Below are 26,006 nucleotides of genomic sequence, written 5' to 3' on the forward strand. Positions count from 1 at the left end.
GGTCGTGTTGAAAACAAACTACATTCAAGCTCTCAAAAAACCCAAGACAAGATATTCTGAAAAACAAGAGAAATATGCCAAGTCACATATAAGCAGGGCCCTAGTAGACTAACATTACAGTCTACAACAGAAACTTTCCAACACTGGATTAAACTTTCTAATTAAATGAATTAGGTTGACTGAATAGATTTCTTTTAATGAAATGCAACTGTATGCTATCTACAAAACCTCACAGAACGGTGCTGAAAAATGGAAAGAAAGCCACTGGGTTGCAGAGAAGAAAAGAGAAAGTGAGGTAAGGAAGGGAGAGCTGCGGTCCATGTGGCTAAAATGGCACCCACGACCCTGTCCAGCATGGCTTCCTCTGTCATCAATGACAAGCGTTTTGTCAAAGAGTCCACAATCCAAAAAAAAAAAAAAAAAAAAAACACAACCAAACCATAATGTCAAGGAAAGCCATATCTACATCCTCTATTGATCCAAAAAAATAGGGCCCAGACTGAGCTCAAGCAATAAAAATAATAGAATCTCAAACATCCCTGATGACCCTGGTAGCCATAATGCTTAACAGAAAAAAGAAAAAAAGAAAATGCATCGATATGTTCAGGAAAAAGGTTGAGCTCCATGGAATGTCCCATGAGCTGAAGCTCAGATTTATCCTGTCAAAAGAAACTGGAGCTGGAAGACGTACTCGGTGCTTGGTCCCGTTCAGGAACTGGGTGAATGCCTCAAGAACAATGCAAAACAGTCACCAGAGCCCTTGGCATCATAAGGCATGGACTACCCACAAGACTGGCCTACCTGGAGGGAGAAGGGCAGCAGGCCTGGATGCTCTCCAGTCTGACTTAGCAACCACTCACCATCCACTTGGCATAGACAACTTGAAAGAAACTTTGTAGGTTCTGGGTTTGCTGTGTAAACCAAGGAACTCCCAGGAGCAACAAATAAAGCCACAATCTTGAGCTATGTAGCCTGGGAAAGAGCCACTGTGTGGAGACCCCTGGGGACTCCCACATCACATACTACTTCAGCAAGATATAGCAACCTTGTTTGATTTCTTTTAATTAAGTAAAATCTTGTAATAGAAGATTAAAAAAATAAACGGATGGCTATTTAAGGAAATTATAATTTTTTTCTTAGCTAAAATATGCAGTACCCATGTGTTGAAATATAACACCGTATCCCATAAATGCATACAAAAAAAAATAGAATGAAAAGAAAAATAAAAGGCAAAGAAATAAACATGCTTGACTAACACAAAGAGAGGAAAGTGGGTGCAGGTCTGGTCATTAGCCACTGTCAGCTGAAAGGTAAATCCCTCGTATTACTTAACCAACTGGACTTTGAGCTCAATGTCTGCCTGGGCCTTTTTCTTCCCACCCTTCTTCCTCCCACATGTAGGCGGGCAATGCTTACAGGATTTAGGCCAGAGGTAGAAAGGATTAGTGAGAGCGAGGTCAGTGAACCAGCAGTGACTGCACCATGAGTGTCTCTGCTCTGAGCCCCACCAGGTTCCTGGGCAGCGTCTCTGGCTTCCTCCAAGTGGTCTCCGTGCTTGGCCTGCTCCTGCTGCTGTTCAAAGCTGTCCAGTTCTACCTGCACAGGCAATGGCTACTCAAGGCTTTCCAGCAGTTCCCATGCCCACCCTTTCACTGGTTCTTTGGGCACAAGGTATGAAGGAAAGGAAAGGGAAGGGAAGAGAAGGGAAGGGAAGGGAAGGGAAGGGAAGGGAAGGGAAGGGAAGTGTAGGTGGGTGGGTGGGTGGGAGAGCAGGGAGGATGGGTTTCTCAGAGACATCAAGTTCACAGGACAATGCCTGCTGTATAAGAAATCCAAGTACTTCATGTGATACCCAGCTCAGGCTCGTACACACAATAATAGGGCTGCTCAACCTGTCTGGCTGCTGTCCAACTGTGTTCTGCCAGCCTTCTATTTGGAAGGCTGTGGTTGGTCCTACTTAGACTTCTCCTCTTCTGTCTGGGCACCTTTAATAACCTCTGTGGTTCTCAACTTCTAGGTGGCTCCTTGCCTAGTCACTCATGACTATTCTCTCCCAAGCTCAGAGCTTGCCTGAGAACGCAAACATCAGTGAGATGGAAACCTTGCCCCATGGGGTTCTTGATGGGGCAATGGCACACATCTCAGAAGCTCTCGGGCACAGGAAGAGTTCACACTAGCTGGGATAAGTAGGTGGCTGTCCAGAGCAGGGGAATTTTTGGGATGGGTGAATTACAAGATGAAGTCCTAAAGTCATAGCACATTAAAGGGGTGAGGGCACTGATGTTAGAACTTCCTCAGGATCCACTTAGCTCTCCCTTCTCCTTCCACACACCCTGTACTGTGAGCTACCTGGATTCAAGCACACAATCATTTCCATATACCATAGTGCTCAGCTCAGGAGCCAGGCACAGATTACGAAATCTCCCAGCAAGGGAGATAGTGTAGCAGCCTGTACGGCTGGGAAGGGACAGAACTGACCCCTTGTACTGTCACCCCAGGAAATAAGGGTCAGAGCCAAGTAGGAGGATACATGAAAAGGCAGTCAACAAAAGATTGTGCAATAGATGCTCTTAGAAAGATATGGGGTGGGACTGGAGAGATGGCTCAGCGGTTAAGGGCACTAACTACTCTTCCAGAGTTCCTGAGTTCAATTCCCAGCAACCACATTGTGACTCATGATCTTGAGAACCTCATCCTTTAGGGATGTGGGCAGGAAAAAAAATCAATAATCTCAGATTCCTTATGGGCAGGGAGAACAGATAGATCTCCTCCAAGGACTTGATCTTCACGTCCCTAACCAGGCGGCTCTGCTTGGTGCGGGGGATCTACACCTTGTCTTCGTGCCCCACTACCCTCCTCCCCATCCTCTGGGGCCCTCTGCCATTTTGTGTTTTCCTGAGGAGGAGAAAGAAGCCCAAAGGCTTTCTTATAGACAATGATAAAAGCGTGCTTTTCTTTCATTTCTTGGAGCAGAGGAAAATATAGACAAGTAGACAACTAAAGGTAATAACCATAGGCAGCAGTAATAACCTGTGGGTACTAGATAGGATAAAAGCACTAAGAAAGCATCCACAGGTACACACACACAAACACACACACACACACACACACACACACACACACACACACACACACATTTTTAACCCAAGCACTGAGGAGGCAGAGTCAGAGATCTCTGTGGGTTTTAGATTAGCCTGGTCTACATGGTGAGTTCCAGGACAATCAGGGCTACAAAGTGAGACCCTAGTCCCCTGCAAAAAACAAAAAACAAAAAAACAAAACCCTGGTGTTTTTTCATTTCACTGTGTAACTAATTACTTTCTTTAAAATGTCTATTTATTTATGTTATCTGCCCATTCTTATACAATATGTATTGTATCATGACTTCAGAAGAAAAACCAGTATGCTTAGTGGTTTCAAAATGCTGAAATGCCAATGTGCATAGATTTTCTCTTCCTGTATTTTTTCTTTAAAAGGGCATATAAAGTTCTTTGACATTAAGCTATTTAATTTCTCATAGCTTTTATGTCAGTCCTATTAATAATTTCACAGGCACATAATTATATTATGTTTTCTCTCTCTATGTAGTTTCTACCAGGGAGCTGTTCATTTTGGAAAAATAAAAATAAAAGGGTAATTAAAAGTTTAAATCAAGAGGTTTATATGAGATATTTGGCTTTTGGAGAGACGTAATGTAAATGGGTGATATAAAATTACACCGGTATCAAATTCAACTCGACCAAATTCAGAAATCAAAAGACTACTGGTGTGATCTACCCCCAGGAAAAACCTCTTCAACCACTGCCCTGGGAACAGGCTGACCTCACCTTTACCTTTGGCAAGTAAAACAAACCAGGTAGCACATAGGAATAAAAACATCCATTTCCTTTTAAGCTGTAGCTTCTGAAACTGAACTCTGACATAACACATTTCATTTTCTTCATTCTCCAAACTAGTATTTATTAGTCATTATAGAAGGGACAGACCTGTATTCCATTCTATGAAAAACATAAGGGCATATGATGCTTAGTTACAATTTTAATAATATGTAAGTTCATTGTCTATACACAATTCTACACTCTGCTTTAAATTTTATTTTTTATCTTAAGTGTATGGATGTTTTGACTGCATGCATGCCTATGCCAGAAGAGGGCATCAAATTCCATAAAACTGGAGTTACAGATGGTCATGAGCTTCTGTGTGGGTGCTGGGAATCGAGCTCAGGTCCTCTGGGAGCGTAGCCAGTGCTCTTAACCACTGAGTCATCTCTCCAGCCCCTACAGTGGTTTTATTATTTTGTTGTAAGGTTTCTTAAAGTCCTCCAGAATTCTCCATGAACATTGTGCCCACTGACTGTGAACATCCAGCCACATGGCTTGCCTGCCATACATCTTCTCATGGAAGTTTTTCTGTACAGAGAAGCTACATCTATGTCAATATGTAGCCTATATAATGAAGCATGTCTTCTCTCCACCTGAAACACACACACACACACACACACACACACACACACACACACAAAGGATAACTGACATGGAATGATCCTGTTATAATCAGCAATGCTACATGGACCAATCGCTCAGCCTAGTCATCATTTTCTCCATATTAATGGTCAATGTGAATTTTTTTTTTTTTTGACCCAGAGTGCCTGGCTGCAAATCTTACCAGTTGAATGAACCTGGGATTTCTACTTTAGATTGAGATGCTGAAATTTTTATGTTGCTTCATGGAATAGTTAAGAGAGAAAACAAGTGAAATCTGATGGTTACCCTAAACAAATTATGCTTAATTCATGTTGGCAATTATGAGCCTGAGTTTGAGGAAGAACTCAAGGTGAAAAATAATCTCAGAATAGAGGAATGTTGTGTGGATTAAGGTATTCATAGCTTCGTGGGTTCTGACAGGGTTCAGAGAAGAAAGAAGACAAATGTCAAATGTAAGGCAATGAAGAACAGTGTGTGTTAGGACAAAGTACTTGGAAGGGTGAGGAAGCAGGCAAAGTTGTGGCCTGGGGAGAGACGCCTTTCACAGGACTCTTCCTAAAATGGCTTTTGCTTTTGAACTTTCCTTGTTGATGTTGGAAGATCATGCCAAAGTGAGAGTGACGTCCTGGCTTTGGACATATTTCCAGTCCTTGCTCTGCCCGACTTACTGGCGGTTGTCTCTTTACTGGGTGATTTTTTTTTTCCATTCGTCCTTTAAGGCTCTATCCTGTTTTAGTGTTTTCCTTCTGTGGTAGACATTTGTGGTGGTTTAGGTGAGAAATGCCCTTCCTAGGCTCAGATATTTGAAAAAGCGGTCTGTACTTGGTGGTGCAGTTGGGGAGGCAGTGAAGCCTTGCTTGGGGGGAAATGGTTCACTGGCTTCGAGAATTCAGAGTCTCACCCCAACTTCCGGTCCTCTCTCTCTCTCCTCTCTCTCTCTCTCTCTCTCTCTCTCTCTCTCTCTCTCTCTCTCTCTCTCTCTCCTCCTCTTCTCTCTCTCTCTCCTCTCTCCTCTCCTCCTCTCTCTCTCTCTCTCTGTTTTATGCGTGTAGTTGAAGATACAAATTCTCAGCTTCTTGCTTTATCCACCATGCCTCTCTGCCATGATGGCTATGTATCCCTCTGGAACTATAAGTCAAAATGAATCCTCTTTCTATAAATTGCATTAGTTTCTATATTTTTTTTCATAGCAACAGGAAAGTAAGAAACACATTTCATTCTTCCACTACAACCTTATCAAATTTTACCGCACCAATTCTGTTTCTGGCCACTGATCTCAAGACTGTAAGTTCAATAAATGTTTGTGGAATTTGTTTAGTGATCTGAAAAAAGCCCAGTGTATCCTATCAGATGTCTGGGAAGGGATTAAGATCTCATGTTACAAAAGAAGGCACTGAGCTGGCAGAAGTTAAGTTGCCTGGCTGCAGTGAGGTGGCCTGGGTCCCAAGCTTCCTGAATCCATGCTCAATGCACACTTCACCAGCAAAGGCACTGTAGGTCATGATTGGATGGTGAATGCAACAATACCAGGGGAGTATTTCAGAGGGCCTGGGTAGCGACAGCTTTGACATCCAGTACCACATGCTTTTAATGGCTTTTTTCCACCTAAACCTTCAATTTACCTCTTTGTCATAGTTTCTCCATCCCCGAAGTCTTGAAAATCATGCAAACAGCCACTTCCAATGAACTTTTGGTAAAGTATGAACTCCTTGAATTCAGCTTTCTTCTGCCCTTTTGGTAGCTCGTTCACAAATTCTTGTGAGCTACGTGGGTAAGGTGACACCATGCCACTTGATATGTCTTTCATTTCACTGTTCTCCAAAGTAGGTTGTTCAGGTGAATCAAAGCCTGGTCTTGAAATCCAGCTCTGCTCACACCCATGTCCCTCCTACAAGTAGGTGGGGCAATCTTCCTGGGGCCTTGCAGACATGAGGGTGTTCAGGGGAAGTGAGGGACAGAAGCTGTCATATCATGAGTGTCTCTGCTCTGAGCTCCCCCAGATTCCCAGGAAGCATCTATGAGTTCCTCCAAGTGGCTTCTGTGCTCAGCCTGCTACTGCTGCTCTTCAAGGCAGCCCAGTTCTGCCTGCATAGGCAATGGCTACTCAGAGCTACCCAGCAGTTCCCATGCCCACCTTCCCACTGGTTCTTTGGGCACCAGGTAGGAAGGGGAGAGATGGGTGGCTGGGAGGGTGTGGTTCCCAGAAAATAGTCATCAAACTTACAGAACAGAGTTTGTTTTATATATGTATATATATATATATATATATATATATATATATATATATATATATATATATATATATATATATATATATATATACAGGTTTCTCATGTTGCTCGTGAGACGATCTGCTCAGGATGGGGCACATCTCATGCTGGCTCGCTCCAGCAACAGGGGCTCACTGCTCAAAAGAGCCCGGTCTTGCTTCTGTCAGCTCTGCTGCATGCCTATGCAAACCTATCATCTGAGAGTCCTGGACTTGGGAGGTTGTGGTTGGTCCTACCTCTGCCTTTTTCTTTCCAGGCTGAGCAACTCCTGCAGCCTTACCTGTTCTTAAAAACCTGGGCTTCTCAGGGCTTCCCTGCCCTCATTTCTCTGTCACCCTCTCTTCCTGGCTCAGAGATTGTCTGAGAACATGGCTACCAGTGTGGTAGAATCTGTCCTATGTATGGTAACAACAGGCAGGAATCACAGGGAGTGCCAGGTGTTCTAAAGGGACTCACTTTGCTATGGGGTGAGGCAACTGACCCTATATGTTTACCTAAGGCTGAAAGAGCTGCCTGGGTGGATGATTTATACGTTGAAATCCTGAGGGTCAGGAAGGTTGTTCTTTAGATGTGAGGGTCCATTGCTAGAGATGCACATTAATCAGTCTGTGTATGGGCTCTCCTGCTGCACACCCTGTAGTGTGTGTTCCATCTTGCTAAGCACACGATGTACCTCAATACCTGATCAAGGGCCTGGAACAAGTGCACAGTCTCCCAGAAATGAGAGGAAAGCATAGCCTAGGTGCTGGGGGGCCTTAAACAGTCCCCCCTCTCTGAGGGGATGGACACAGAACTAGGTAAAAGGCTTCAGGAAGAAGCGTGTGACAACTGTTGCACATTGGTCACATTTAAGAGGAGGAGATAGAGTATGTGGGATGTAAGCCAGAGCTGAGGTTCTGGGGCCAGATTTTGGGGACTACAGCTTCATCTAACAGAACCACAGCATCTGGCTCAGATCAAGTCCAAGGAGAGAGCAACGGCCTGGATGACTGCACAGAGAAGCCATCAGACTGTGCTCCAGTCCCAGGTTCTGTTAAATAAGCCTCACTCTTTATTTAGGACCAACAGCTAAAACAAAAGATTTTTAAAATTTTTTACTCTTGAGGTTTTGTTTGTTTGGTTGGTTTGGTGTTTGGCAGTGCCTTTACAAGGTAGCTCAGGCTGGCCTTGAACTCACTATGTAGCCTATATTAGTCTCATACCAACAGAAGTCCTCTGGCTTCAGCCTCCCAAGTGTTGTGTTGGGATTACAAACATAAGTCACCACAGCTGGCACAAAGTGTTTTCAGTGGTTACTTTTTCTACTGATATCAGATCCCAAAGGACCAGGAGCTGCAAGTTATTCTAAAACAGATGAACAATTTCCCAAGTGCCTATCCACAGTGGATCTGGGGGACCAAAGTGCGCTTCCAAGTATATGACCCTGACTACATGAAGTTGATCCTGGGGAGATCAGGTGAGGGTGAAACTTCCTCACTTCCATTCTGGATTTATACCCGGGTCCGTGAAGTTCAGGACAAAGTGATGAATCATGCTTCTACTGACAAAACAGTACCTTTCATTTTTCCTGGTCACAACTTAGCATATGGTCATCAATATTTACTTAATACTTGCTTGGTACTTAGTACTGCAACATTAAAATACTAGTATGGATTCAGTTTATTTACCTTTTTTCCCAACTAAATTGGGGTGGTCAGTTATATATATAAAAAAATTGTCATATGTACAGAGACTTGGGTTTGAATGTTCTAAATTGTTTCTGTTCTGTATCATGGATAAAAAAAAGTGTTACTAGCCACTGCAGTAAAACCACAAGGCTGTCCTACTCTTTGACTCTGAGGACATAGTAGTCTACGTTTCTTGCTAACTCACGAGTCTCATCCTGGGGATGTTTAGCTTCTAGTGCAAGGAGGTTGCATCCCTAAGCCAAACTGTTAAGATGGATAAAAGGGAGTGGAAGACGGGTGGGAGGTAGCATGAGGCAAACCTCTAATGGGTAGTTATCAAGATTTCACAGCTTTCTGGTCTTATTTGCTGCCATCTCAGGCCTCTTCATCGTCTTTATTTTTAATTAATACCTCACTTTTTTTTTCAGACCCCAAAGCTCATGGTTCCTACAGATTTCTAGCTCCCTGGATTGGTATGTACAGCCATATGAATGTCAATGTGGCCACTCTCTGCTTTGGGTTCCCAAGAAGGGCATCTTGACTCATTGAGAACAATGGGAGATGGGCCATTACCTTCAAGATGCAGCATGACATGCAACCAGAAATTAACCTCCTCCTCCTGCTTCCGTATCTCCTGCTTACAAACATTCTTAGCTTGATATGTATGTGCTTCCCTCACTGTTTTAAATCTTTATCTTCTACCTATCATGATCACACCATATGTACCATGCCAACTGGGGAAAACATTGAAGAGTAGTAGTCTTTTTCCTTCCTTATTTGTATTCTGGTTCGTCCAAGATCTCCCATGTTTGTCTCTCCAACTTTCCCCGAGCCTTGCATTCCTGTGGTTCATACACTCATTAACACAATCATCACTGCACAGGGTACGGTTTGCTTCTGCTGAATGGACAGCCATGGTTCCAGCACCGACGAATGTTGACCCCGGCCTTCCATTATGACATTCTGAAGCCCTATGTGGGAATCATGGCAGACTCTGTCCGTGTGATGTTGGTGAGTTTTCTCTCTGGGGTTTCTCTATCCCTCCTTCTTTTCTTCTCTCTCTTCCCCTTTCACTCTCATGTCCACAACCGACTCACAACACATTCTCAGATTCTACTCTTTAGAAACCATCAGACACAGTCAAATGGAATAATACTCAACTCATAATGTGAAATAGGTTCCTTAATGCCAGAGAGAGGGCCCAGAGAGGGGGAGAGGGGAGGGGAGGGAAGGGGAGAAGAAAAGAGCCGAGGAAAGGAGAGGAGAGGAGAGCAGAGGACAGGAAAAATCATAGTAGGAACATGGCCAAGTCTAACAGCACATTTGAATAGTGAATCCTGCTAGACATCAGTATTAGCTGTCCCTGGATGTTCTGGTTATGGCAGCTCAGTAACCAGGGCTACTTCCCAAGGTGTCACTCTGTCCTGAGACCCGGAGCTTCTACATAGACTTGAAAGACACACCAGGACCACATCCTCACAGCCAAACTTGATGTGCCATCATACCCAACATGACTCTAATGTTTGACTTCATAGTGCTCATTAGACTGTTGATGAATGGAAAAAGCATTGAAGACCAAGATGAATAGAAGCACAAGGGCAGGCCCATAGGCTTTCATTTCTTTGACTATTTTATTCTCATACTTGAGTTTCCATTAGTGCTTTCAAGTTTCATTTGTCCGTTAGAAAAATGAAAGGTTCCCTGGGATCTTCATCATCAGTTGAAAGGTTGTAACTAACTGATTCACAATATTCAAAGTGAAGAAATATTTTGTCAGGAACCCATCCCAGCAGTCAGACATGTCCCAGGAGAAGAGATAAGGAACAGGCAGAGGGTAGTAATGGGTGAAGGACTCAGATACTGGGCCTCAAAAAATCTTGCATCTCTGACTGACCAGCAACCAACTGTTTCTTTATTTATACAGATTCCACAAAAGAGGCAAACTTAGTGATTTCAAAAGGAATACAGATCATATCATTTTGTCCCTGGACAAGTTTTACAAGTACAGAGAGAATAGGTATTATCGATCTCAAATCATTTTTAGACTTATGTAAGCACTTATGATATATGACATTCTGTTCTGCAGGAAAGTGAAACATTAAACAGATTTTAAAAAAATATCTCAGTCAGTCTAGATGAGTTCCCAAGCCTTGAATAATGTGTAGTGTTTGAAGTACAACTTGTGTGTTAGCCTAGCCTAAAACTTTGCAAGCTCTCGCAGGCTGCAGGCTGACTTGTTCTATTCATTTGTTTTTCTTCGTTTTTTTTTTTTGTTGTTGTTCTTTTGTTTTGTTTTGTTTTTTTAGTTAAAAGACCTCACTGTAACATAATGTGAAACTTATGCTTGAAAAAATTCTTATGTCTCTTTTATATTAATTTTATATCATTTATATACATCATCAAAGGTTGTTTTAGGCAAACTAACTTTGTTATTCAGTTTTTATTTGGGAGGTGGGATGTCCTGTAGACTATATATAGGAGAAAGCTTGAAATCTCTTCTGTTACCAAATTGCAAATCTATTGTTTCTGAGTTTGCTTAGGGGCAGCTGTGCCAAGAAAACTCTGAGCCTAATCAACTCTTTTTGTGCTTTTCATAATCTCTATGGCAAGGAAGACTCCCAAGTAGAGCCAGATAAGATTATTTCTTTGAGAGAAGAAAGAATTTTCTGGGGAAAAGATGTAAATGAATCATAATGTAGGAAGTCACCGACAAATGCAACACATAGAGATCAGAAAGAAACCCAAGGTGAAAGACAGCACCATGGTGAAAACTGTATTCAGTCCAGCTTTGTGTCAAGCAGCTGTGCTGGCTTCACGGCTGGCACCATTTTCATTAGTCATCACTGTACCAGTGTTTACGTTTGAAATTTTTTTCTGAGAAATAAGTATCAGATTACAAATATTTCTTCACACTTAATTTTATAAAAGAGGTTTGTATTAATCACTTCTGTTGATTAAAGACCTGAGAAGAAGTTTGGATTGCAAATGACAGGAAACAATGAACCCCTCCCAACCAAGAAAACAAAATAATTCCTCTCCAAAAAGCCCACAAAATTGCAATCAAATAAAATATCTCTCTGTCTCCTCTCTCTGCCTTTGTCTCTCTTCGTCTCTCTCTGTCTCTCTCTCTGTCTGTCTCTCTCTGTCTCTGTCTCTCTGTGTCTCTGTCTCTCCCTCTGTCTCTCTCTTTCACACACACACACACACAAATAAAATGAATAAAAAAGGAAGGAAGAAAGAAACTGTGGAGCCTGTTATATGTGGTCAGCTACTCCTGAACATGAGGACTCGCCACGAAGCGGTTGATACATCCAGTGTCACTCAATTGGAGAAAACTATTTTCCCTCTCCCAGGAGACATAAAGGACAGTTTTTAATCTTTACCCTAGTGGCTAGGATTTCACTCACTCACTCACTCACTCACTCACTCACTCACTCACTCACTCAAAAATATATAACAAAATAAAATACGATAAAATAATATTAAAATGTCACTTGGACAATGGACAAGACAAACCAACAAAAGAAAAAGGTCCCTAGAGAGGGCACAAAAATCAGAGACCCACTTGTTCACGCACTCAGGAGTCCCATAAAAACAGTCAACTGGAACCTATTATATAGTCAAAGAAGCTGGTGCAGACCTCTCCAGGTCCTGCACATGCTGCTTACTTACATCTCTGTGAATTCAGATTAGCTTTCATTGTGTTGGTATAGAGGGCCTCATTTTTTTGGCATCTTCCATCTCCTCTGGCTCTTATATCCTTTCTGCCTCCTCTTTTGTGGGGTTTCCGGAGGTTTGAGCATGAGATTTAGTGGGGGACATCTCATTTAAGAATAAGTGTTCCAAAGTCCCTGACTCTCCACCTAATGTCTGGCTGTGGGCATCTCTATTTTTTCCATCTGTTGTTGAAGAAGGCTTCTCTGAAAGTGGCTGAACAAGGCACTGATCTACAAGCACAGCAGAATATCATTAGGAGTCATTTTTATCATCACAACACCCACTCCCCTGCTTTTTAGACCAGTATTATTTGATTTTACTCCAGGGCTCTGGGATATTTAGTCTCAGGTTCTTGGTCACCCATAAAGTGTTGAGTATAGGTTCCATGTTGTAGAGTGGGCCTTAAGCCAGGTAAGACATTGGTTTAGTTATGCCCATAAGCTTTGTGCCACCATTGCCCTAGCATAGCTTGTTAGTTTGGTGTTATGTTTCCCTTTTAATAACATGCAGAGCACTTCCCTCTACCAAATATGCTGGAATACAGGGTGAAGGCTCTATGTAGGCACCAACTTGACATCTCTGTGTTCAGTGAGTTGTATAGGTGTTACCTTCGGGAATGGGGTCTTACTGTCAGTTTGCAGAGAACAGCCTGTAGTCCTGGCAACAGCCTGGGTTGTCTGGGATTCCTCCTATTGGGCCACGTTGGCCAACAATTTAGATATAATCAAATCTCAGTACTGCAATCTTCATTGGGTGACCAGAGATTGCCAGTTGGGACTCAGTCTCCCTTAATATTTTGGTGGTTTCATTTAGATCATCTTCATGTATGTATGTATTTTAGGAAGTTTTTGTTGTATTAGGTTTCCATACTACCTTTCAAATGTCCCTTCATTTTAGCTATGTCTCTTCATATTCCCTCCCACAACCCCCTCTTCTTCTCTACTTGATTCTCCCATTCTAACCCTCCTCTTTTTATCCATATCTATTTATTCTATTTCCCTTTCCTAACAATATCTACCCATTCCATTTAGTCCCTTAATTTGTACCTATTTTCTGCAATTCTATGGTTATCACTGACTGCACATATAAGAAGACATATATCATTTATTTGTCTGTTTGGGTCTAGAATATCTCACTCAGGATGATTTTTTTCTAGTTCCATCTATTTGCCTACAAACTTTATGGTGCCTTTTTTCATGGCTGAGTAATACTTCATTGTGCAAGTAAACCATATTTTCTTTATCTGTTCTTTGTTAAGGGGTATCTAGAGTGTTTCTAATTTCTGACTATTATAAATAGAGAAGTAATTTATATGGTAGAGCAACTACCTCTGTGGTAGGATGAAACATCCTTTGGGTATATGGCCAAAAGCTGGATCTTGAGGTAGATCAATTCCCATCTTCCTGAGGAACCACCACACTGGTTTCCATAGTGGCTGTATGAGTTTGCACTCCCTCCAGCAATGTATGAATAGTCCCTTTATTCCACATCCTCACCAGCATGAACTGTCATTTGTTTTGTTGATCTTAGCCATTCTGACAGGTGTAAGATGAAATCTCAAAGTAGCTCTGATTGGCATTTCCTTGATGGCTAAGATGGTGAACAATTTCTTTAACTGTTTCTCAGCCATTTGTGTTTCCTCTATTGAGAATTCTGTTTGGATCTGTACCCCATTTTTAATTGGGTTATTTTTTGTACCTAGTTTCTTGGCCTCTTTATATACTTTTAATATTAGACCTTTATTGAATGTTGGCAAGAATCTGTTTCCATTCTTTAGGCTGCCATCTTGATGGCAATAGACACATTATGGTATTATTTGAGGCACAGAAGCTTCTCAGTTTCATGGTCCCATTAATTGTTGATATTTTTATTTTAAATTTATTTATTTGTTCGCTTTACATCCTGTTTGCAGCCCCCTTCTCAGTTTCATGAGGTTCCATTTATTAATTGTTGATTTTTTATTTTAAATTTATTTATTCACTTTACATCCTGATTGTAGCCCTTCTGATCTCCTCCCAGCCCCCATTCATACACTCCTCCCCCATTGTCCCCTCTCATGCTTAGAGAAGGGGGAGGTCCCTCATAGGTACCAACCCACCCTGGCACACTTAGTCACTACATAACTAAGCACATCCTCTTCCACTGTGGCCAGACAAGGCAGCCCAGTTAGGGGAATGGGACCCAAGACATCAGAGTCGGAGAGTGCTCCCACTCCAGTTTTTTTGTGTCCAATATGAAGACCAAGCTATGCACCTGTTACATGTGTGCAGGGGGCCTAGGACCAGTTCATGCTCTTTGGTTGGTGGTTCAGTCTCTGTGAGCCCCATAGGCCCAGGTCAGTTGACTCGGTAGGTCTTCTATTGGAGTCCATGACCCCTCTGTCTCTCTCAATTTTTCCTTCAACTCTTCTATGTGACTCCCTGAGTTCTGTCTAAAGTTTAGCTGTGGGTCTTTGCATGTGTTTCCATCAGCTGCTGGGTGAAGCCTCTCAGAGGAGTTATGCTTGTCTCCTGTCTATCAGTATAACAGAGTAAAATTTTTTTTCTGTTCTCTTTTTTCCCATTTTATTATTTTATTCATATAACATCTCGATTGTTAGCCCTTCCCCTGTTTCCTCCCATTCTTCCCTCCCTCCCACTTCCCCCCTTCTCCCCTCCCCTATGTCTGTGATTGAGGGAGACCTCCTCCCCCTATATATGCTCTTAGAATATCGAGTCTCTTCTTGGTAACTTGCTATCCTTCCTCTGAGTGCCGCCAGGCCTCCCCATCCAGGGGACGTGGTCAGAAAAGGGGCACCAGAGTTCATGTGAGAGTCAGATCTCACTCTCCACTCAACGGTGGAGAATATCCTGTTCGTCGGCTAGGTCTTGGTAGGGGTTCGAAGCTTACTGCCTATATTCTCCTTGGCTGGTGCCTTCGTTTAGGGAGGACCCCAGGACCCAGATCTGCCTGTCATAAAGTTCTTCTTGTAGGTTTCCAGGACCCTGTGGGTCCTACTATTTGCTTATTCTTCCATGTTACTCTCGCCTAAAGTCTCAGTAGGATGTCCTCTCCTCTGATCCACTTTCTTGGTAAGTAAAGTTTTTCACGGTACGTATCCCTTGGACTAGTGTTTTGATATAAGTGAGTATATACCATTTGTCTCTTTTTGCTTCTGGGTGAACTCACTCATTATAATAATTTCTAGATCAATCCATTTGTCCACAAATTTCGGGAATTCCTTGTTTTTAATAGCTGAGTAGTATTCCATAGTGTAAATGTACCACAGTTTCTTAGTCCATTCTTCTACTGAGGGACACTTAGGCTGTTTCCATGTTCTGGCTATTATGTATAAAGCAGCTATGAACATGGTTGAGCATATGTCCCTGTTGTGTGATAGGGCATTTTCTGGGTATATTCCAAGGAGTGGGATAGCTGGGTCTTGAGGAAGCCCTATTCCCATTTTTCTGAGAAAGCGCCAGATAGCTTTCCCAAAGTGGTTGTACTAGTTTGCATTCCCACCAGCAATGAAGGAGTGTTCCTCTCTCTTCACATCCTCGCCAACATTTGAGTTTTTGATCTTAGCCATTCTAGCAGAGTAAAATTAATAGTGCCATGACTGGTTCTCTCTGATGGGATGGGTCTCAAGTAGGACTAGTCTTTGGTTGGCCATTCCCTCAGTCTTTGCTCTATCTTTGTCCCTGATCTCAGTGTCTGTGCTATTAAGTGTTCTGGCCAGAGAATCTTTTCCTGCCCCGATAAATTCAAGGCTACTTCCCACTTTTTCTTCTATAAAGTTCAGAGGAACTCTTTTTATGTTTAGGTCTTTGAGCTAATTGGAGTTGAGTTTTGTGTAGAGTGATAAGTATAGATCTATTTGGATTCTTTTCTATGTGGCATTCCAGTTTGACCAGCACCCGTTGTTGAAGGTGCTATCTTTGTTCCACTGTGTATGTCTGGCTTCTTTATGTGTGGATTTTTATACCTGTGTTTTCAATTTGATTTCTTTGATCAATGTATCTGTTTTTGTTACAATATCATGCTATGCCTTTGTTGCTGTTTTGTTTTGTTTAGTTTTGTTTAACTACAGTTTTGTAGTAAAAGAATTCAGGGATGATAATAGCTCTAACAGTTCTTTTATTATTCAGAATTGGTTTGGTTATTTCTTGTGTGTGTGTGTGTGTGTGTGTGTGTGTGTGTGTGTGTGTGTGTGTGTGTGTGTGTGTAAGTGTTTATCAGCTATAAAAGTTTCCTGGTGGGTTTTTTTGGGGTGACTTATGAATACTATCATAAAGTAAAGATATTTAACTCCTTGTTTTCCTATTTGTATCCCTTTGATCTCCTTTTGTTTTCTATTGCTCTACGAAGACTTCAAGCACTATATTGTATAGGTATGGAAAGAGTAGACAGCATCATCTTGTTTCTCATTTTAGTGGGATGGATTTGAGTTTCTCTCCACTTAAGTTGATGTTGGCTGTAGGCTTGCTGTAAACTGCTTTCATTAGGTTGAGGTATGTCCCTTGAATCCCTAATCTCGCAGAACTTTTATCATGAAGGTATATTGAATTTTGTCAAAGGCTCTTTCTGAATCTAATGAGATGATTATGTGTTTGTTGCTTTTAGTCTGTTTATATCATGGATTACATTGACCAATTTTCATATGTTGAACCATCCCTGCATCTCTGGGATGAAGCCTACTTGGTCATGGTGGGTGATCTTTTTTTGATGTGTGCTTGGATTCAGTCTGCAAGTATTTTATTGAGCATTTTTCATCTATGTTCATAGGGGGAAATTGGTCTTCTCTTTTCTTGTTGGGTCTTATGTGGTTTAGGTATCAAGGTTTTTAAAATGTAGGCACTTAGTACTATGAACTTAATGCTTTCCTTGTGTCCCTTAAGTTTGGGTGTTGGGTGTTGTGTATTCATTTTCATTCAATTCTAGAAAGTCTTTGATTTCTTTCTTAATTTCTGTCTTGACCTATTTTTTCATTCATTCAGTAGATTTTTTTGGTTTCTATGAGTTTGTAAGCTTTCTGCTGTTTCTGTTGCTGTTGCTGTGCAGCTTTACTTTGTGGTGGTCAGATAGGATGCAGGGCATTGAATTTTCTTGTATCTTTTGTGACTTGCTATGTGTCAGAATTATGTGGTCAGTTTTGAAGAAAGTTCTATGAAGTGTTGAGAAGAAGATGGAATTTAATTTGTTTATTTTTGTTTTTTGGTGAAGTGTTCTGTAAATATCCATTAGATCCATTTAGGTTATAATGTCATTTAGCTCCAGAATTTCTCTGTTTAGTTTTTGTCTGGATGATTGGTGAGAATAGGGTATTAAAGTCTCTGCTATCAAGGTGGGAGTGTTAATATGTGATTTAAGGTGTAGTAATGTTTCTTTCATGCATTCTAGTGCCATTGTGCTTAGAGCCTAGATGTTTAAAATTGCAATGTCATCTTGGTGAATTTTCCCTTTGAAAAGTCCTTCCCTAACTCTTCTGATTAGTTTTGGTTTGAAATTTATTTTGGCTACGCTAGCTTGCTTCTTAGGTGACTTTGTTGGAATAACTTTTTCCAACACTTTACCCTGGGTGATGTACTTCCTTGATATTAATATTTGTTTCTTGGATGCATCAGGAGTATTGATCCTGTTTTCACATCTATTCTGTTAGTCTTTTTATTGAGGAATACAGATAGTTGATGTTGAGAAATATCAATGACGAATGATTTTTGATTCCTATTGTTGTTGTTGCTGCTGGTGGTGGTATTGGTGTGTGTGTGTGTGTGTGTGTGTGTGTGTGTGTGTGTGTGTGTGTTCCCTTTTTTGACTTTGTTGGTCTGGGTTTATTTATTCCCTGTGTTTTCTTGGATGTGGCTAACCTTTTTAGATTGGAGTTTACTTTCTAGCACCTTCTGTAGCAGTGTATTTGTAGAAAGACGTTGCTTAAATTTGCTTGTTTGTTTGTTTGTTCATTTGTTTTATCATGGAATGTCTTGTTTTCTCCATCTATGGTAGTTGAAAGATTTGCTAGGTATATTAGTCTGGGCTGGTATTATTTGTCTTTCAGAATCTGTAGCACATCTGTCCAAGCCCTTCTGGCTTTTGAAGTTTCTATTGAGAAGTCAGGTAAAATTTTAATACATCTGCTTCTATATGTTACTTGGTCTTTTCCCCTGGAGCTGTTATTCTTTTTTTTGTTTTACACATTCAGTGTTTTGATTATTGTGCCAAAGGGACTTTCTTTTCTGGTTCAGTATATTTGGAGGTTCTGTATGCTTTTTATGCTTTTATAGACTTACCTAGCTAGGTTAGGGAAATTTTCTTCTATGATTTTGTTGAAAATATTGCCTGACATTGACCTGTATTTTTTCTCTTCCCTCCATTCTTATAGAGTTGGTCTTTTCATAGAGTCTCAGATTTCCTGGATGTTTTATGCCGGGAATGTTTTAGATTTAACATATTCTGTGACTGACATATGTATTTTTTTCTATTATGTCTTTAGCTCCTGAGATTCTATTTTCCCTGTCTTATACTCTGTTGGTGAATCTTGCCTCCTTGGCTTCTATTCACATTCCTAAAATTTTCATTTCCAGATTTTTCTCAGCTTGAGTTTTCTTTGCTGATTCTAGTTCCGTTTCAGGACTTGAATGATTTTTTTGCCTTTTCCTTCTACTATCTGTCTGTATTTTCATAGATTTCTTTAAGGAGTTTATTTGTTTCCCTTTTAAGGACTTCTATCATATTCATAAAGGCTGTTTGCAGTCTTTTACTTGTACTTTAACTAAATTGGAATATCCGGAGTCTGCTGTGGTAGGGTTGCTGGGCTCTAGTAGAGGCATATTGCCATGGCTGTTATAGTTTGTGTATTTATGCTGGCATCTAGAGAACTGGGATTGGGACGATTATAATTCTAGGTGATGATGTCTGGTCTTGTCTTGCTGAGAAGGTGTTTTGTTCCTCAGTTTCTGTTTCCTCTCTAGTTTTTAGGAGAATGTTGTAACTGTATATTGCTCATAAGAAAATCTTCTGGAGTCCTGATAGGTCTGGGTACTAGGGGTCCCAGATAAAAGCTGTTTCTGAGTATTGGGACCTGAAACTTAGGAACGGAGATGGGCTGGAGAGGCTTCACAACATGGGGGAAGTCAGGGTGTTCCACCACGATCTCCTTAGCTAGTCCGCTGTGAAGGGGGCAGATAGTGAAGAGAGTTGACAGCAGAATGTCTGCTAAAGATCTGGGCCTGTGACTAGGGAATTAGGGACTTAGAGGAAAGGAGGAAGAGGTGAAGATCTACAACTAGCCTACTTGTTTCCTTAGTCAGAGTGGCCTGTGGGTTCCCAGGTAGTGCCTGCTGGAGTTGGGGGCCCGGTATAAATCAGTGCATTGAGGGAGGGAGTTTAGGAAGACAAGATCCTCTATGGAATCCACTGAAGTGGCTGGGGAGGTGGTTCAGGGGGGCAGGGAGAAAAGCGGCAGGAGGTGTTCTGTTGCAGAGCTGGGGGATTAAGTTGGAAGAGCAGAAAGAGAGTAATGATCTTCAGTTAGCCTACCTGCTTCCCTGGCTGGAGTGCTCTGTTAGTTTGCAGGCAGTCCCCTTGGTGTTAATTAATCCACGCAAGGTGACAATGGAAACCAGACATCATATCATCTGGCACAGGGAGCGATAAAATGATATCTAGGGATGCAGAGATTGAAATCCGGGCTATTATCTCCAGCCTTCCAGGAGACTTGGGCTAAGATCTCTATGTCTGTTACAGGATAAGTGGGAACAGATTGTTGGCCAAGATTCCACCCTGGAGATCTTTCAATACATCACCTTGATGACCCTGGACACCATCATGAAGTGCGCCTTCAACCATGAGGGCAGTGTCCAGTTGGACAGGTGAGAAATATCCCTGAGGAATATAGGGTCTTTGGTCTTGCCAACTAATGTGGCTTCACCTGAGAAGCCAGTAGAACAGCTTAGATGTTAATGTACACAAAACACAAAATTCTTCCTTATGCAGTGATAAAGTAGGCCAAGCTCTAACTCTAGACCAGACCCTACCTTGCCTCAGGTGTACCACAGATTCCCAGACAGGTGGAAGCCAGAATGACCATGCCATCTTCTAATGGCATGGTGGTTACAAGGATTATAAGATGGAGACAACACAAGTTCTAATATTATCTCTGTCCAATTTGAGAGAATTACTTCTCTATCTCTGAGTCATGTCTCCTTATCACCATCGTGTTGTGTTCACAGAAAATACAAGTCCTACATCCAGGCAGTTGAGGACCTGAACAACCTCTCTTTTTTTCGCGTGAGGAACTTCTTTCACCAAAATGACATCATCTACAGTGTAACTTCTAATGGCCGCCAGGCCAACAGTGCCTGGCAACTTGCTCATGATCATACAGGTTCTATTTTTATTTTCTCTTTTCTCTCCCCCTCACCTTTTTTTTTCCCCACCAGGGTCAGTCTAAAGAGGCTAACCATGATCTCTGAGGGAAAGCCATGTCCTTTGGTCCCCTTAAGGATGTAAGATTAATTCATGTTGGGTACTTTCCTAGTACAAGGAAGCTAAGATGTAGGATGCTGGAAGGTATGCAGTAGTAACTTGGGGCATCACATTGGTGGTAATTAATGGGTCATCCCAGCAGCATTCCAAAAGATCCTCTTTAGTTCTTATCCCTAGGGGTAGCCTGATGTCTGTCAGGTGTGCTAGCCTCTCAAATGTTACCCAACCCTTGACCGTATGCATCCTGGCCTCTAGAGGGAATAGAAGTAGGGAAAGAGGGCACATGGGACTCTTGGGAGTGGTGCTCTCATCTCTTTCTGGTAACTACTGTCCTTTGGATAGACCAAGTGATCAAATCAAGGAGGGTTCAACTTCAGGATGAGAGAGAGCTGGAGAAGATTAAGAAGAAAAGGCGATTGGATTTCTTGGATATCCTCCTGTTTACCAGAGTGAGTGTGTGAAACCTTATGAGAGGCTTGAGATTTGACCTAGAACCACAGATTGATGAACAAACATTGTTCTCTAACCTGTGTCCTTACCCAGATGGAAAACGGAAGCAGCTTGTCTGACAAGGACCTGCGTGCTGAAGTGGATACATTCATGTTTGAAGGCCATGACACTACAGCCAGTGGTATCTCCTGGATCTTTTATGCTTTGGCCATGCACCCTGAACACCAGCAGAGATGTAGGGAGGAGGTGCAGAGTCTCCTAGGAGACGGAGCTTCTATCACCTGGTGAGTGGGAGCTCAAGATGGAAGAGATTTCTATCTCTTGGTAATGGGGAGGTCATGGTCATCCAAGCTCTGTGTGACCTTTCAGGGTTTCATTTCAGGGACCACCTGGACCAGATGCCCTACACCACCATGTGCATCAAGGAGGCCCTGAGGATCTACCCACCTGTACCAGGTGTGAGCAGAGAGCTCAGTACACCTGTCACATTTCCTGATGGCCGATCTTTACCCAAAGGTATGAGCTTCCCAGACCAACTCAGCAGGGGCAAAGAAGAATAGGAACTCCATATTTGTTCTGCAGTTTTGAACTAGTGGAGTCTCTAATGACTCTCCCATTCCTTATCAGTAGTGATGAAAGGACTTTTTTGCTTTAAGTTAGAACGTAGTGTATGAAATAAATGCTTTACATATAGTTGGACTTCAGAAAAATATCAATAAATAAAATTCTACCTCTATATTAAATTTCAGCCTTTAGGCATTAGTTGCTAAATTATTACGTGATACAAAAGAGAATTAGGTATGTGTTGGGAAGATATGTGTGTGTTTTTCCCTATGGGCGAAGGCAAAAGAGAAAGTTCAGGGACTTAGATGTCATGGATGGAATGTGGTTTCACTGTCTGAGGATCCCTCAAGTTTATGGAGGAGTTCAGGTGATGATCAGATCTTAGTCCCATATCATTGTAGAAAAATACTCACTCAATTGCTCGTTATTACTCATGACTTCCCGCTCTGCCACATTGAAGATGTGTGAACCAGAAAAGATAATCAGTCTTGATGATGATGAAAACTCTGTATACAATAGTGTATTTTTGAAAGCTGCTTGTGAATGTTGAGTGTGTGGCAAAGGCTCACATTTGATGAAAGACAGTTATCACTTCACTTAGTAGTAATAGTGATTCTCAAATGCTTTCTTGTTTTCCCATCTGGTTCATGATTTTAGGCAGCTGACTCATGCTCAGTGCTTTACCAAGCACGTCCATTTCCCCTATGACCAAAATGATGTTTTTAGCATACAACCACCTGTGTGTGCATGTTCCCTGCCGAGTATGGGAGCAGGTGCCCTGCCTAATGGGTATAACCAGTCTCACTTTGTGCTAATCATCCCACAGGTGTCACAGTTCTGCTCTCCTTTTATGGCCTTCATCACAATCCGACTGTCTGGCCAAACCCAGAGGTATAAGGGGCAATGGGAGTAGGTCAGGGGAAGATATCTCAGGACCAATACTTCCCCCACTCTCACTCTGGGCACTTGGTCCCTTCATGAGTTGGAAGCAGAAGTCTGACTCCCACCTGTCCTGGACCTGTTATTCATACTGCAGGTATTTGACCCTTCTCGGTTTGCCCCAGAGTCTTCCCGACACAGCCATGCATTCCTGCCCTTCTCAGGAGGAGCAAGGTGAGGTGTTCACTGTGTGTAATAGTCTTTGGGATCATGTCTAGGATTTGTGATTACGTAGGTTCCAACATGACATCTTCAGGGCTTTGTGAGTGGGAGGCATCTTCTGGGCCCCACAATGAGTTTGTATTTAAAGATGCAACATGGGGTTTTGGCAGAATACTCTTCCCAAAAGCCATGTAAGTTTGTGTCAGTGTGTGTTTCAAACTTCATTATATGTTGACATTTTAACCATTTCTAGAATATGAATGTTTATATTTGGGTTTTCTTATGTAAACTGACCATCAGGCATTGTGTGTGTGTGTATGTGTGTGTGTATTCCCATCATTCTCAACTCATCCCACCATTTCTGTTTAATTCACCAATCAGTCACAACCAAGAATATAGAAATATTTTCATGTTTTTAATTATGTTGAAGCCATGTATGGAAATGTTGAGAGCCTATTGTGGTAGGGTAGGCTTCTTCTACACTCTTTTGGTTTCTAGTCCAACAAAATTTCCACTGTATATTAATACATCTAGTTCCCCCCAATAATCAAAGTTTCGAGAGAATTTTACATTTGTAGGGCTGTGGTCTACTTAACTAGTTTTCAAAAATAGAGAGACTACATTAGGCAGGACCTATCTATAACATGTACTAGTGTGTACACTGACAAACATCCTGAAATAGCTGTTGAGCTTGAAAATTAAGGTGCAGAGGGCTGCTGTGAAATGCATAAAGGCTGAAGGACTCAATCCTCTTGTGGAATGTGAATTGCCAAGGAAGTAATGAAGAGAAAAAAATGCTTTTGTGTCCACACTTCTGTGACTTCTACCATGCTGAATCAGTTCTCACAGAACAGGCTGTAAGCGTACTGTTTATCTAGGATAAGTTTACCTAGGGGTGAACACTTCCTCTTAGGGATCAGGTAGAAATCATGATGAGATCATTGGCAAATAGAGGCACATGGTGTAGTTCAATCACTATATTTACCCATAGTGTATTCTAATGCATTTTATTTTTTAATTGGGTAAATCCACACATACGCATTTATTAAAGTTATCTTTCTCTGTGCCAAGTCCTGTGCTGTGACAGAAATGTAGAGACACAGAGTTCTGTCTCTAGTTCATCAGCAAGAACAGAAAGCTACTCTACAGCAGCCACACCTGTGTGAAACAGACATCATTTCTTTTTTCTTTGATACTCCCATTTACTTACTGAGGAGTTAGTAGAATGGTCCACACTCTTGGCACTGTCCTAGGCCCTGGAATAGTCTGTGGCCTCATATAAAGCACCTTGAGTGTCCAAGAAAGAGACATCTTGGGAGAAGAGTGAGGGCTAGCTTCTCATTGTTTCCAGCCTTGAGTATGCAAAACCAGAGAAAAGTAGGGGCTGGACAGGTCAGAGGTTGGGAGGCAGCAACTCACAGCCGGCGTAGCTGCCATCTAGACACTACTGTCCTATCAGTCTGAAAGGATAGGATGGACAATATGAAGAGAGAGAACTGGGGTGGGAGTGGGGACCAGTGGAGTCCATATAGGAAGCTGAAGGTGGCATACAGGAACACTGCTGGAATAGAATTAAAGGGCTGCAGGTGCTAGTGGACTGACAAGGAGCTGGAGTCTGACCATTAAGGATCCCCAACCTGTATGTTTTCCAGGAATTTCTCCATCAACATCTGACTCCCAAGTTAGGATCATAGAGACTTTGTCCCCAAGATAGTGATTCCTAAAAGTGTGGTCCATCCATTTACATGTTGCCCTGACCAGTGAAATCCACACTGGTGGATCAGAAACTCTTATTATGGGAGTCAGCTAGTCAGAGACTGTCACTAAGAGGGCTGGTCCTAACTGGCTGATTCCTTGCCTCTCAAAGCAATATTAGAGTCAGTCTCAGAAAAGAGGGGTATTTGTGAGAGACTAAGACAGATGGAATCAAGGCCCAAGGTACATGAAGTGTAAGGAAAGGGGTCAGGCTGAGTCCCGTGAAAGAGTGTCCTGCTAAGGCACAGAGGGCAATGCCTACACAGCTCATGACAGAACCCAAAGCCACATATTATACTGTTCCTTTCTGTCCCAGGAACTGCATTGGGAAACAGTTTGCCATGAATGAGCTGAAGGTGGCCGTAGCCCTGACCCTGCTCCGCTTCCAGTTGCTGCCAGATCCCACCAGAGTCCCAGTCCCCATCGCAAGACTTGTGTTGAAGTCCAAGAATGGGATCCATCTGTGTCTCAAAAAGCTCCAATAATCTTCGCAGAGCAAAGACAGCTCCAATGGCATGCTGCCTGCCATCTTTCTTCCTGTCACTCACTCTTGTCCCTAGTCCATCTGCTTACATCCCTTTCTTTCTGCTCACCTTGTTTATTTCCACCCACCTTCTGCCGTGCTTCCTATTTCCTTGTCTCTTGGTCATTTTTTTTCACCTTCTGGGATCCCCAGCTGCTTTTCTCTCTACCTGCCTCCTACCTGACTTCACGTCTGACCTTCCACCTTAATGAGCTCTCTGACTTCCTTTCTGCTGCTCATCTGTCCTTAAATGAGCTTAACCCCTATGCCATAAATGACTACAATAGAAGTATGTGCCCGTGTGGTTTTAAATATCAGACATTTTACATCATTTCACTGGAATGAAGCTAAGGTCATCGCAGTGCCGTACTAACCTCTTGGATATTCCTTTGCCTCTTCTTTTTGTTTTTTCCCCACCACCTATAGTTGCATTCTTAGGTCTCAAGAGTCCACCTAAGTGTTAAATCCAGCACCATCTTTAAGAACCTCTGCTTCTGTTGCCAGCATCTCTCCATCTTTCCTATGTGTATGCTTACTTTGTGTCTAAGGTGGCAATACTGGCCATGTTCATAGTTCTACCAAGATTAGGATATGCATATCTAGAAGAGCCATTGTTCAACCAACCTAACACGGTCTATCCCTGGCTGTCACCACCCCTATCTAAATCTCTCCTTCAAACTCTCCATCTACCAGCTTATACTTTAAGCAAGCCTCACAAGTTCACAAGGTGGCTTATTATTCCTATACTCTTTGAAGGAGGGAAAGGGGGAGAAAGAGACTAAGGGGGAGAGAGACTTTAAGAGGCCAAGAAAGAAGGTGACATATGGTCTCTGGTATTATGGATCCTCTCTAGACTAGTAATATGGATCCTGCATGTGCAGGAAGCCTCACTCGTGTGACACCTGATATTTAAACTTACCCAACTGTAATGTTCCAGTGTAATTGAGCTTAGACAATGGCCTCTTGTCTTAGAACGCAGAGGAAGAAACACACCTCTTGTGGAAAAGAATCA

General features: G+C 42.1%; 1 protein-coding gene across 2 annotated transcripts; it reads left to right on the forward strand.

Annotated features, from left to right (window-relative positions):
- The first annotated feature begins 1,481 nt into the window (after positions 1 to 1,481).
- LOC127211660 (cytochrome P450 4A12B) lies at positions 1,482 to 25,341 on the forward strand. 2 transcript variants are annotated; one of them, XM_051171676.1, is made up of 13 exons: positions 1,482 to 1,671; positions 7,894 to 7,908; positions 8,078 to 8,210; positions 8,850 to 8,894; positions 9,305 to 9,432; positions 19,861 to 19,985; positions 20,346 to 20,500; positions 20,944 to 21,050; positions 21,145 to 21,335; positions 21,434 to 21,567; positions 22,442 to 22,506; positions 22,652 to 22,728; positions 24,788 to 25,341. In XM_051171676.1, the coding sequence occupies exons 1-13, from the start codon at positions 1,483 to 1,485 to the stop codon at positions 24,954 to 24,956; spliced, it is 1,533 nt and encodes a 510-aa protein (XP_051027633.1). In that variant the 5' UTR covers position 1,482; the 3' UTR covers positions 24,957 to 25,341. The 2 variants fall into 2 exon arrangements, with proteins under 2 accessions (XP_051027633.1, XP_051027632.1); XM_051171675.1 differs by lacking the exons at positions 1,482 to 1,671; positions 7,894 to 7,908; positions 22,442 to 22,506; positions 22,652 to 22,728; positions 24,788 to 25,341 and adding an exon at positions 6,456 to 6,644 and having other exon boundaries at positions 8,069 to 8,210; positions 21,434 to 21,626.
- Positions 25,342 to 26,006: the final 665 nt, after the last annotated feature.

The sequence above is a fragment of the Acomys russatus genome, chromosome 29, assembly GCF_903995435.1.
Source record: "Acomys russatus chromosome 29, mAcoRus1.1, whole genome shotgun sequence".
NCBI lineage: Eukaryota > Metazoa > Chordata > Mammalia > Rodentia > Muridae > Acomys > Acomys russatus.

What these genes read in the sequence shown, in the direction of transcription:
- LOC127211660 (XM_051171676.1), top strand. Translation starts at nt 1,483, where the DNA reads ATGAGTGTCTCTGCTCTGAGCCCCACCAGGTTCCTGGGCAGCGTCTCT. An exon ending in ATATCCTCCTGTTTACCAGA is followed by an intron (nt 21,051 to 21,144) that starts GTGAGTGTGTGA and finishes GTCCTTACCCAG; the next exon opens with ATGGAAAACGGAAGCAGCTT. An exon ending in TGGCCGATCTTTACCCAAAG is followed by an intron (nt 21,568 to 22,441) that starts GTATGAGCTTCC and finishes ATCATCCCACAG; the next exon opens with GTGTCACAGTTCTGCTCTCC.